This window comes from Myotis myotis, unplaced genomic scaffold (genome assembly GCF_014108235.1).
Source record: "Myotis myotis isolate mMyoMyo1 unplaced genomic scaffold, mMyoMyo1.p scaffold_m19_p_1, whole genome shotgun sequence".
Taxonomy (NCBI): domain Eukaryota; kingdom Metazoa; phylum Chordata; class Mammalia; order Chiroptera; family Vespertilionidae; genus Myotis; species Myotis myotis.
In genome coordinates, this window is record NW_023416313.1 from 192,850,664 (window position 1) to 192,864,877 (window position 14,214).

General features: G+C 37.0%; 1 protein-coding gene across 5 annotated transcripts in view; it reads left to right on the forward strand.

The window, feature by feature from the left end:
* Window positions 1-14,214, forward strand: part of MNAT1 (MNAT1 component of CDK activating kinase) — a 213,467-nt gene that overhangs the window by 71,245 nt on the left and 128,008 nt on the right. For all 5 annotated transcript variants that reach the window (XM_036309137.1, XM_036309146.1, XM_036309156.1 and 2 more), the window contains exons 2-3: window positions 2,718-2,870; window positions 4,825-4,898. In XM_036309137.1, coding sequence (XP_036165030.1) covers window positions 2,718-2,870; window positions 4,825-4,898 — 227 coding nt within the window. The remainder of the gene's footprint in view (window positions 1-2,717; window positions 2,871-4,824; window positions 4,899-14,214) is intronic.

The window sequence follows — 14,214 nt, forward strand, 5'->3', positions numbered from 1 at the left end:
AGTTGTTCAAAGAGAAAAGAGTAGGCCCCATTCTGGTTTTTAAAAACAAAAGAAAACCATAAAAATATCTATGGGAATGGGTAATGACTGAGAATTTTGGCTTTTTCAGCAAATTTTTTTGTTTGCAGAATATAAGATTTTGTTTGAAAAAAATTCATGGCACTCTTTGAGGCAAAAGATTGCCCACATACTGCTGTTTTGGTTGCTCTGTTGCCAGATGAAGTGAACTAGCAATTACCAACTTTTCTCCTGCTTTTCTTTTTTTATATGATTAGTTTTTGTATCTGTAATTTGTAAATATATATTGTAAATATGTAGAAAAAGATCTGGCCACATAAACATTACATTTAACAGTAGTATGCTACCTGTGGAAGGTGAGGGGTAGAACTTTCAGTTTTTTCTCTGTGTACTTCTGTACTTGAGTTTAAAAAAAAAGGAATTGTTTGTTCTTTTCAGCAATTAAAATTGGAAAGGGAAAAAGTGGTATAGGAAAATAAATTATTATTATTTTTAATCCTCACCTGAAGATATGTTTTTATTGATTCTAGAGAAAGAGGAAGGGAGAGGGAGAGAGAGAGAAAGAAACATTGATCGGGTGCCTCCTATACGCGCCCGGATCAAGGATCGAACTTGCAGCCTGGGTCTGTGCCCTGACTGGAAATCGAACCTGCAACCCTTTGGTGCACCGGTCGATGCTCCAACTAACTGAGCCACACCAGCCAGGGTGGAGAATAAATTATTTTAAAAATTATTTAATACTGTTGAAATCCTTACGTTTTATGGCAGATTTAAAAAAAGCGGAGATGTAGAACTAATGGTGGAAACAAAGATTGTATTATGTTTTAATATACAGTATGATCTTTAGAAATATTGAAGTGTTTTATATTACCCGTTGACTGAATTATCGATGGAAACTACTCTTTAAAGTCCTTGTAATACAGAATATTATTTATGGCTCAATAGTTTTGAGTATTTCAGAATGCTCCTTGCATATAAGTATCTTTAGTCAGTGTAGTTATAAAGTATGCTCATTTTCATCTTCTGTAGTTGTATTTAATTTCCTTTAACCACAAAGATTAGGGGAAATGAACCCCTCTCAATTATCCCAATCCCAAAGTGGTCTCTGTTCTCCCTCTTAGGGATTTTTTTCTCTATTTTGATGGCACTATTAAGATAGAATGATACAAAGGTGAAATGTTAGTATTTTATTAATAACCAACTAATTAATAATATAATTGGTAACTTATTAATTTTATTAATAAGGATTAAAAATTCTTATTCTCCTGTTTCATTTTTCTCAGTTAGCTTATTCCATAAGTCAACTAAATTTTGGGGGAAAATCAACTTTTCCCTTACCAATAGAATTTTTCTTTTTCTCTTTGTCATATATATTTTTTGTTATGTATAGTTTATTGCGTATTTATTAACTGTCAGGCACTAGGGATAGAGAACAAGTTAGGCCAAATTCCTGCCCCAATGCAGTTTACATCCTAGTGGTGGTTACAGAAAATGAACACATAAAGAAAGAATGAATTTCAGATAATGCTAAGAAAGGAGTAATGTGTGGCCCTAACATATATCTACTTGGGCACGATTACAACTTGATGATTACATTCTAAAAGGTGTAAATATTTAAAAGTTATGAATCAAGGAAAATCCTTGGTGTAATCTTAGTTTCCACTCTTCATCTTGAGTTCCCTGAAGCCTGCATTCTCAAGACCCAGAGGCTAAAAGAGCTGCTCTCTTCTCTGGCCAGCCTTTCCACTTTCTAGTCTGATTAGTAGCATGGATTTGTTGGGGCAGGGCAGGAATGATTGGGTGGTATCTAGATCCATTTTCATTTTCTGTAGTTGGATTTAATTTCCTTTAACTACAAACATTAGGGGCAATCCTGTCAAGACCCCAGGAATCTGGTACGGAGAGGTTAACCTCTTCAGGTCCTTGCTCTTCTAACTCAAGACTCCTAAGATCTTCCCCATATTGCACTACCCAAGAGAGAGGAGAGAGGGGATGCAGGTATCTGGGAAACCAGTGTAGGCAATCACTTTGGTGGATTTGGGGCAGCCAACTTTAACTGGTTAAAGTTTTTATAAGTAGTCACTCTTTCTAGGACTTCTTGGGCGTAAGTTGTGATAGTTTTCTCCTTTCTCTGCATATTCATATGGGGGCACTCTCAGTTCTTCAACCTTTGGCTTGGGGGCCTCCTTCAGCTAGCACTTCTCTCTTATAATTCCCATTTGTGTAATTGCTTACTGAACTTTCAAACTTTCTTACAAGGTTGAAAGGGGGAAAAAAAGCCTTAGTCTTTGTGATTGTGGCAGAGGCTTTTCTTGCCCAGGTTTAAGGGTGATACTGGACTGAGAATGAAGGTGACCATAGACTACTCTTTTACATGCCTCTTTGACTCTCCCTATCCTGCTACCTCTGAATCCTCCTAGTCCCCAACTCTATTTGTTTTAATTTGTAAATTTGTTTAATTTGGTAAACCAAATTGGTATTTCTTGGAGTACCTACATCTGAAAAGTAACTTCCAAATGAAAATGAACATTTTCCAAAGACTTTTTGTAAAATTTTAAGTAGCAATGACTAATTTTCCAACCCTAAAAAAGCCCACCCAAATAAACAACTCCCCCCCACACCAGAACATAAAAAGGAAAACTATCTGCAATCTTGTACATTTGAATACTAGCTTAAAAGTTATATATTTCTCTGAACAGGTGTGAAAGTTGTGTGGATTTACTATTTGTGAGAGGAGCTGGAAACTGTCCTGAGTGTGGCATTCCTCTTAGAAAGAGCAATTTTAGGGTACAACTCTTTGAAGATCCTACTGTTGACAAGGAGGTTGAGATTCGGAAAAAAGTGCTGAAAATGTAAGTATTATTGCTTGAATGATTCATTCCACAAAGAGGATTTTAAAAATAATTATTTCAGTAATTGATATCATTATTTCCAGATAGAAATGTGGACAGTTTGACAAGTATAAATTCATTGATGTATTTGTTCAACAAACATTACGTTTTTAGAGAACTCAGAAATATTAATTATCTAGCCTTTATTAGAGAAGAGTAGATCCTCTTGATTGATGGCTTCACAATCCATTATTTGCTATTTTTACATTAACTTAGTTAACAAATACATATATTGAGTACCTACTATGTGCAAACACTGCACTATACATATTAGGCTCTAGGTATGGAATGAATAAGACAGGTACTCTCAAAAGCATGGTAGCATAGGGTAGCATAGAGGTAGACAATTTAAAATAGGTAAACAAAAAATGGGATTATAAATTGAGATAAATGCTGTGAAGTTAATGACTGAGTGTTGATGTGGGTCAGTGATGTCATATAAGGCCTGAGGGGGTAACATTTAAGTTGAGATCTGAAGGCCATTAGAAAAAATCATATGTTACCTATAATTTATTTTGATATATAGAATGTCCCAAAAAATATATACACACTTTGAATGATTATAAAGTCAGTGTTTATTAACATACAGTTCATTTTCAAAATTTAAAAGAATCTACATAAATGAGTAATTTTTTTTGTCAATGCCTGTTTTCAAACTGATGACCGTTCTGGTTCAGGCACAGCTGATAATATGAAGCAATGAAATCACAAACATAAAGAATCATTTTGTTTGGTATTAGTGTGCTCTCAATTCATCAACTTTTGCCAGTTTTGTATTGTAAACATTATCTTTTATGTATCCCTATGAAAAAGTCTAATGGATAAATTTTCTTTGTTCAAAGCTTAGTCTAGCTTCACCCATTATTTCAAATCAGTTAAATCGAAAAAGGAGTGAAAATTAAATGAGTTATCCACTATTAAAATTTGTATACATTTTTTGGGGGGACACAGGCTGTCCCCCCAAAATATATACACACTGACTAATTATAAAGGCAGGGTTTGTACTTAAACTGTGTTTTCAAATTTCCAGTAGCATTTTAGGATGAATTTTCTTTGTTCAAAGCTTTGGCTGAAAAGAAAGAAACATCAATTGAGCTATCAGCTGTTAAAGTGTGTATATGTTTTTGGGACACCCTGTATATTTCTGTATGTGTGTGTACACCTATATATTCTTTTTCATTTATAATTTATTTTTTACTTAATAGCTTTGGTTTCATTTTATCTGTCTTGTTACAAGCTACCTTATTGTTTTGGAAGTTTAAAGAGTTAATATACATTTAATCTATTATTGTTTTATTTTATTTATTTTGGTTGAAATATTTATATACTTCAACCTTGGTCACCAGTGTTTTAGCAGCATCTTTCTAGGCACTTAACCAGTTTTTCTTAATGCCCCAAGCTGCTCTTTTATTATTTGAATTACTTCTAGGAAATAGTCTCTTAGATTCTTGTTTTTTCTTCTTCTTATCATTAATGCCTATGGTTTTCCAATTCTTCAGAGGTATATTTACAAAATTACTCAGACTATAACTGTCATGAACAATTGGACTGTATTTTTTGAATTAATTTTTAGCTTTCTGGAAATTAACAAATCTGTAAGAAGTAAGCAGTATCATGATTTCCAAAGATAGACTTGTTTTAAGCTCATTTTCCATTCTTTCAGGGTTCAAGTTTCTTTTTCTTTCTTGCGTAAGAAGGATTTTGTGTTATACCACTCTCTCCTGATTCTACTTCTCTGTAGTCATACTAGTAAGAACAACATTCTTGGCCTAGTCACAAACCTGGTTATAAGAAAACAGTGTTTTATATAGTAAACAATCTTTTTTTGTGTATCATGTATGAATTAAGTAAGAATAAACAAACTAGTTAGATAATAGTGAACACAAGTGATATGTTAATTTTTTTTCTCTTATAGATACAATAAAAGAGAAGAAGACTTTCCTAGTCTAAGAGAATATAATGATTTCTTGGAAGAAGTAGAAGAAATTGGTTAGTTTTTAATGCTTATACTTTTTGTGTTCTAATGTGTGCAATTATCTTTTGGGTGCCAGGGAGAACATTTCAAAACTCTAACAAGTTTTATTGTGATACCTGATGTTTACCTAATTATTCCCTGTTGCACTTAATCATGTTTGTTATGTGAAGGCATACTTAAGTAAAGGGTATACTTAAGTAATAAATATTTTGTCTTAGGAAAAATATGATGAATACCACTTTTTACCTGGGAAAGAAGGCTGTATCTGTACATATCATCTATATGTTGGTGATGTATTAGAGTAAACAAAAGGAAAGAATATTCAGATGAAAAAGAATAGGATTTCTAATAACAATGTCCATGGTGACTAAAGCCATATGTTGTTTATCATTTATGCTTCTGTGATACAGTAGTTTCAAAACACTTTGAAGTAGTTGACTATTGAAGTGGAATTCTTTCATTTAGTGCTCTTCTAGAATCAGAGGTTAAGGTAATCTTAGCGCCTTTTATTTCCATTGTGATTCGTTAAAAGGATGTTTTCATTAAAAGAAAGTATTGTTTCTGTTTTCTTAAATAAGATTTCAGAGATGTTAAAAAGTCTGTACATAGTTGTATATCAGGTAAAAATTAATGTGGAGGAACCAAATGGTAGCATAGGTAAACGCCTCCCAGAACCACATCAAAATTATAACTAAAATACAGAACAACTATCATCCAGAACTGTGGGAAAGCTGGCTGGGTGGAAGTACTGCAACTAGAGAGGTAAAGAAAGCACACTGAACTGGTAGGAGGTGTGGACGTGTGGAAGAGGCTGGTCTGGCACCTGGATGTGCTGCTTTTTTAATTGGGAGGGAGATTGCCTCTTTGGAGGCCACCTGGAGGAGCAAGGAGCCCCAGCCCCACACCAGACCCCCAGCCCAGGGTTCCAGAACTGGGGAAAGAAGTCTGCAGTAAGAACTACTGACTGTGAAAACCAGTGTGGATTGGGGCTGAATGACAGGCTGCTAGAGAACTAGCTGCTCCTCTTAAAAGGCCAGCACCGCAAACTGAATTTACAAGCTCCTGCTTGCTCTGAGCTCTAGTGCCAGGTGAGGCTCTGGGTGACCCAGACAGATACGGGGAGAAACTGGACTGTCTAGCATCGCGGCAGGAATGTGGGGGCAGCTTTCTTCCAGATGGAGGTGCTTACAGCAGTCATTGTCCCCGTGCTGAGACCTCTCCAGTGCAGGGCTGACTGGCAGACATTTCTGTTCGCTGTGCCCTGGAGATTCCCTGAGACCCCGCCCCACCCAATCTAGAACACCCCCTTCTGCCCCCCCAAAAGCTGTCTGCAGTGGCTTTTGCATATGAATGGCCTGTCCTTTCTCATGCTAAAAATCTGTCAAACAAGCTGCAGCTGAGTCAGGGAGCCCCAAAGCTATCAATAAAAGGCCCAAGGCTGGCACCAGCACCAGCCTGCCTTGCTTCATAGCTGGGCCTCGTCTGGGCACTTCCAAACTCGATACAAAGAGGAGGAATCTGCAGATCTCTCTGTAGCCCCTGCTGGGTGGCCCCAGGCAGTGGCTGACCTTGCATCTCCTTGGAGATCCAAGAGCCAGTGTACCCAGTGGTCAGTGTGAGACCATACAAGATTACAACTCTTTACATCCATAAGTGACACACTCAAGGGGCAGACTCAGTGAGCACCAAAGCCCCACTGAAGCAAGTCCTGCCCCATAAGGGTGTCTCCTACACAGCAGCTCTCCCTCTGTATTCGCAGCTGGTCCCCACAGGCAGTTGGCCTGGAGGTCAGTTTCTCCCATTGGTACCAACAGAAATCAAGGCTCAACTACAAGACTGTGCACACAGCCCACAAACGGGTGCACCTAGAGTGTCCACCTCAGGTGATTGGGGAGGCAGAGCTACTGGGCCCTATAGGACAACTACTACATAAGGCCACTCTGTCAACTCATAGAGACTTAGCAGCTACCCAATACATAGAAACAAACACAGGGAAGCAGCCAAAATGTGGAGACAAAGAAACAGGTCACAAATGAAAGAAATGGAAAAAGCAAACTACTAAATAGAGAGTTCCAAACCACACTTATAAGGTTACTCAAGAATCTTCTAGAAACCTCTGAGGAACTTAGTGAGACCTTTAAGGATCTTAGTGAGACTGACAAAAAAATGGAAAAGGACCAGTCAGAAATTAAACATATACTGACTGAAATAAAGAATAATATATAGGGATTCAACAGTGGACTAGAGGATCCCAAGAATCAAGTCAATGATTTGAAATACAAGGAAGCAAAAAACACCCAACCAGCAGAGCAAAAAGAAAAAAGAATCCAAAAATATCAAGATAGTGTAAGGAGCCTCTGGGATAACTTCAAACATACCAACATTCGAATTATGGGGGTGCCAGAGGAAGAGAGAGAGCAAGATATTAAAAACCTATTTGCAGAAATAATGACAGAAAATTTTCCCTACCTGGTGAAAGAAATAGACTTACAAGTCCAGGAAGCGCAGAGAACCCCAAACAAGAGGAATCCAAAGAGGACCACACCAAGACACATCATAATTAAAATGCCAAGGGCAAAAGACAAAGAGAGAATCTTAAAAGCAGCAAGAAAAAAAAGGTTAGTTACCTATAAGGGAGTACTCATATGACCTCTCAGCTGATTTCTCAATGGAAACTATGCAGGCCAGAAGGAAGTGGCAAGAAATATTCATAATGATGAATAGCAAGAACCTACAACCAAGATTACTCTACCCAGCAAAGCTGTCATTTAGAATTGAAGGTCAGATAAAGAGCTTCACAGACAAGAAAAAGCTAAAGGAGTTCATCACCACCAGTGTTATATGAAATGCTGAAGGGTATTCTTTAAGAAGAGGAAGAAGAAGAAAAAGGTAAAGATAAAAAATGATGAACAACAAAGTGACAATAAATACATATCTATCAACAAGTGAATCTAAAAAAAATGAATAAAAAATCTGATGAACAGAATAAACTGATGAATGTAATTGAATCAGGGGCATGGAAATGGAACAGACCGATTCTCAGAGGGAAGGTGGTATGGGGGTGTGCTGGAAGAGATTAGACAAAGATCTTTCAGTGGTTCTCAACCTTCTGGCCCTTTAAATACAGTTCCTCATATTGTGACCCCCAACCATAAAATTATTTTCGTTTCTACTTTATAACTGTAATTTTGCTACTGTTATGAATCATAATGTAAATATCTGATATGCAGGATGGTCTTAGACGATCCCTGTGAAAGGGTCATTCGACCCCCAAAGGGGTCGGGACCCACAGGTTGAGAACCGCTGTCTTACATTCATGTATGCAGTACCTATGGACACAGACAATAGGGTGGCAAGGGCCTGGGATGGGGTGGGAACCAGGTGGTGAGCAGCTATGGGGTAAAAAAAGAGGGACATCTGTAATAATCTCAACAATAAAGATTAAAAAAAATGAATGTTTTTAAAGTTGCAATAATTATCATTATTCATTACAGGCTTAGAAATGATATAAAAAATCATGGACTGTAAAATGAGACTAAGAGAATTAAACAATCATCTTTTAAATTTTTCTCTCAAAACTAATAGCCAAGATATACTCACTTCATTTCTTTTTCTTTCTTTTTTTTAAAAAATATATTTTTTTAATATTTTTTACAGAGAGGGAGGGAGAGGGATAGAGAGTTAGAAACATCGATAAGAGAGAAACAGCAACCGGCTGCCTCCTGCACACCTCCTACTGGGGATGTGCCCGCAACCAAGGTACATGCCCTTGACCATAATCGAACCTGGGACCTTTCAGTCCGCAGGCCAACGCTCTATCCACTGAGCCAAACCAGTTAGGGCAACTTCATTTCTTATTTAAAATATGATGATAATAAAATTAATTATTCTTAAGGCTTATATATGGTCAATTTTTAGAAAATTTAAATTCCTGATGGATGGAGTATTCTAATTCCTTTAATTTCTTTTAATAACAGAAAAACCCAGAAAATATTTTTATTTCCACTGTTTCTGAAACTTTTCTGAAATATCTAAGTTCATTTGTTAGTCTTAGCAAATAGTATGTACAGAACATAATTTAGGCTTTTTCTGGGCTATCTTAGTGCTTTGGAACCATTGCTTTTTCATTGTAATTGTTCACCGTGCTTTGAATGTTATCTTAGCAACTATGAATATCTATGGATTTTAGCTGAAAAGATGATGGAATTTGGAAAGCCAAGGCAAAGTAGAAAAGTTAAGATAAGACTTAGATGATAAACCAAAGAGAAATCTTTAAGAACTGGGCAAGTATACAGATATGTAGAAATCTGGCTATACACAAAAATATTAAGTCTAGGACAAAAAGACTGGTCACGTAATAAAGAGAAAGGATACCATAGATGTCACAGAGCAAGTTGAATATATGGTTACAATTCCAACCAGGCAGGCAGGATAACTAAAAGAAACTGATGGATAAATAAATAAGGTGGGGAAGAAGAGATCTTGATCTTGATTCTGGAACAAGATTCTGGTTGAGTCATAGTTTAAAAAAAAAATATATATATATTTTGCTATGAGATGAATTAGTGTGAAAATATGAACAACCTGGGGCTCATAGGTAAAATGAGGTTCATGTCCACAAGTGGGAGTGAGGATTGGCAGGCAAGAGCAAATCTGGATATTAGGACTACATAATACGCAATCCTTTCTTTACCAGAGAAGGAAACTGGCTCAGAGCATTTAATTTGAAAATGATTTTATTATGTGTATCTTTATTAAGGACTACCTTCATTTGTAGTATGTTGAAGTTCTCTTATTCAGCAGCCTTCATGCAATTGACTCATTGGAGTAACTGACATTTCCCAGTTCTTCCATAAAATGTACTGACTGATGCCCAAAGCATAATGAATAAAGGCTGAATTCTGAAGATGTCCTCAAATACACCTCTGTACTTCTCTCACCAGTTCAGTTATACATTTAGAGCTGGATGCATTGGCATTCAAACCTTATGCCAGTGGTACTTGTTATGGTAATTTAATTAAGTAGTTTATATAAGGTTGGGAAAAAATTGCAAAACTCCATAAGGATTCTGCTTCTCAAGTTCTTGGTCCACTTTTAGAAAACAGAAACTGAACAATATAGATGACAGGTATGGTTTGTACAAGATACTTCAATTAAAGACTACATCTTGGCTTATGTAATTAAGTTAGAAAACCACTATACACTTACTATATATGTTGTAAGTTTGTGTTTAGGAGTATGTATGTTTCCTTCCTTTAACAGGTCTTTAAAAATAATCAACTATTAATCATGAATATGTTGGGTAAAAAGCAGTTCTATTGTACTTGAAAATATTGATGAAGTTTGGAACCTAGTCTCATAGACTTATAGTTTATTTTCTGAACTTCAGTTCAATTTTGCAAATATTAACTGTTCTATGTGAATTGCTTCACTTGCTGGGGTCATATGATTTTTTGCCTTCAGTAAATTTAGACTCTAAAGGGGGAGATAATTATGTAAACTAATGACTATAATTTAATGTGAAAGTAGCGTAAGAATTTATAAAGTGTTATGGAATACAGATAACAAAACAATTCAGCATTTAGGAAATACAGCTATAGTTTGATCTTAAAAGATGAATAGGAATTTACCAGGTAGAAAGGGATGGAAGAACCTTTATAGCAAAAAACAAAGTCACGGAGATATAGGGTGTTGAGCATATTGGAGAATAAGCATGTAATCTGCTGTGGGTAGCTAGAGCTGGTTGGTGAATGACTAGAAACAAGGCTTGAAAAACAGACTAGGCTGTCAGCTAAGCTGTCAGGGTAAGAATTTATTCTATGACTAATAGTGAGCCAATGGGACAGTGTTGTAGTGGTGTGGAATAATGACAGGTGCTACTCAGGCTTGGTAACCATTTTTAAAAGATCATTCCAATAATTTGGATGAGAAATCATCAGAACTTGGAGTTGACAGCAGGGATGATAGATAAAGTGGGTGTTTTAGAGATAGAATATCCAACTGACTAATTTGACATAAGAATGAGCAGGAAGGGTGAATTAGAATAATCTGACCTTGAGCAGTTGTATGGTATTCATCAGGAAAATAAAAGCTGGAGAACAGGCAGTATTTCTTTTTGTTTTATTTTGTTGGGTGGAAAGTATAGAAATGAAGGAAAGACTAGTTTAGCCTTTTTGGGTGTGGCTCCACCATTAGTTGTGTGTTGTTCTGATTATAGTATACATAAACTTCCTTTAAATATCTTGTTTCAATAGCTGTTTACATTGTGTTTTATTTTGCTTTCAAAGATGATTAGTTAGGCCGGCTGGTGTGGCTCTGTGGTAGAGCATGGACCCCCTCCCTCCACCTTCCATCCCCAACTAAAAGGTCACATGGTTTGATTCCTCCCCAGGGCACTTGCTGGTCTACAGGCTTGATCCTCATTAGGGGGTATGCAGGAGGCAGCCGATCGATAATGTTTCTCTCTCATCCATGTTTCTATCTCTTTATCCCTTTCCCTTCCTCTCTCTAAAAATCACTAAAAACATATTTAGAAAAAGATGATTAGTTAGATGTTTGGTATATCTGTATTGGCTATCTCTGTTAATCAAAAGTATAAAATGTTAATTTTTAATTGAATTTATTGGGGTGACATTGATTAATAAAATTATATAGGTTTCAAGTGTACCATTCTATAATACATCATCTGTATATTGTATTGTTTGTTCACCACCCAAAGTCAAGTCTCCTTTCGTCACCATTTATCCCTCCTTTACCCTTTTCTACCTCCCTTTCCTTCTGGTAATCACCATATTTAAAATGTTTATAGGAACTTCTAAGTGCCAGATTGAGCTGTGTTTATATTACTCATATAATAATTTTTATAACTCAATGAGAGATAGACTTTTTATCCCTATTTTATATATGGAGACAAGGTAGAGAGAGCTTAAGTATTGTGCCCAAGGTCACATTGGTAGTAAATAATAGTATCAAATTTTAAACATAAGTTTTTCTGACTCTCAGAGACCATGAAAGTGCTTGGTAATGTTTGAGAGTAGTTAATAGTTTGAGTCTAAAACATTGGTTGCTGATTGGTAGAATAGTGGGAAATAAGAGAAAAAAAAGTATAGGTTGTGGCCATATTTTGAAGGCTCTTGTGTTTGAACTTGATCTTATAAGTAGAAGGGTTTCCTTGAAGATACTTAGGCCTAGAGTGACGAATAGAGTTGTTAGTGTGGCTAAGGAATCAGTGTTTGAGGATTTATAAATGAGGGATTGGTCATTTTGTTATGTAAATTTCATTGTGAAGAAAAAATGTTAAATATTAGATTTTGAATAATTGTGTAAAATTACAATGTAAGGGCACACATGAAGATGAACTTTCTTATAGCATTAACAATAGGCTCTTTTCTGTGATTATGACAATCTAAGCATAAAAATTCTTGTTCTTTTTGGCCCCAGGGATTATCTCAAAGGTTTGTTCTTAGTTTCATAATAAACAGATTATTCTTTTGGTTCAGGGTATTGCTTATTTTGAAAGGGCGAGAAAGTCCTAAGGGCTTTAATTATAAATTTTGGATGTCAAAAAGACTTGAAAATTGTACCTAAATAACTTTAAATCTTTCAGAAAATACAATAGGTTTTTTGTTGGCTTTTAATACTTGACTAAAAGCAGGTCAACATCTGAGCTACACCAGTATCCAGATAAAGGGCCAAATGATTGTATAGAAATTTATCTTCTGTTTCTTTTTCTTTAAGGCTATTATACCAACCTGATTCATTGTGGCATGAATGAGACTTGCTTCATTTGAAAAGTTTTTTTTTCTTTTTTTTAAATATATTTTATTGATTTTTTACAGGGAGGAAGGGAGAGGGACAGAGAGTCAGAAACATCGATGAGAGAGAAACATCGACCAGCTGCCTCCTGCACACCTCCCACTGGGGATGTGCCCATAACCAAGGTACATGCCCTTGACCGGAATCGAACCTGGGACCTTTCAGTCCGCAGGCTGACGCTCTATCCACTGAGCCAAACCGGTTTGGCATTTGAAAAGTTTTTAAAATCCACTTTTGTGAGATTTTTGTTCTTGTTTTTAAAGAAAGAGATTTGTATTATTTATGATTCATATGTTATATTACTATTAACTTTGCTTTCTAAATTAAAAAATGAAATAAACAAATTGGTTATTTTAGTTTTATTAGAATTCATCAAAGTTTTTAATAAGCATAAATGAAAGAAATGATATATAAACTGATTTTTTATCTTTTTCTAGAGGCCTGGTGCATGAATTCGTGCACGGGTGGGGTCCTTCGTGGGGTCTCTCAGCCTGGCCGGCGATCAGGGCCAGTTGAGGGGGGCACGGCTGGCCCGGGGGAGGGACCGAGGGAGGTTGGCTGGCCAGAGGGGAGGGAAACCTCAGGAGGTTGGCTGGCCCGCCACGGGGAGGGACCATGGGAGGTTGGCTGTCCGGAGGGAAGGATCATGGGAGGAGGGCCGGCCAGCTGTGGGAGGTTGGCTGTGGGAGCACACTGACCACGAGGGGGCAGCTCCTACGTCTGCCCCTTGGTGGCCAGTGCACATCATAACAACCAGTTGAGCGGTCATTTGGTTGCCTAGGCTTTTATATATACTAGAGGCCCAGTGCACGAATTTGTGCACCAGTGGGGTCCCTCGGCCTGGCCTCTGGGATTGGGCCTAAACTGGCTCTCCGACATTCCCTATGGGTTCCTGGATTGCGAGAGGGTGCAGGCCAGGCCAAGGGACCCCACGGTGCATGATTGGGGCTGGGGAGGGATGCAGGAGGTTGGCAAGCCAGGGAGGGACAATGGGAGGGCTCCTGGGCGTGTCCGGCCCATCTTGCTCAGTCCTGATTGGCTGGACCCCAGCAGCAAGCTAACCTACTGGTCGGAGCGTCTGCCCAATGGTGGTCAGTGCACGTCATATGAGTGGTTGAGCAGCCTTAGCATATCATTAGCATATTATGCTTTGATTGGTTGAACAGATGACCCGACGACCAGACACTTAGCATATATGGGATAGATTGCTCTAAACATTGAAGTAGAGTTCAACATAGGATGTCGATTTGATTACCTTTACTTCTCAGTAGATTCATACCATAAGAAACCAAAATTATTTTTGTAATTTTACATCTGCTTATTATGCCAACTGTGTCATTCAATTCTGTAAATATGAAGGTCATTTTAATTAAATCTATAATTATAAAGATAATTATATATGTTAGTATTGGTTTATTTATTTTTTTTCTTTTGTGATAATTCAACAAATATTTCTTGAACTCTTAACAGATGCGAAAGTTTTCCCCACCCCCATTTTTAATAGACTTTATTTTT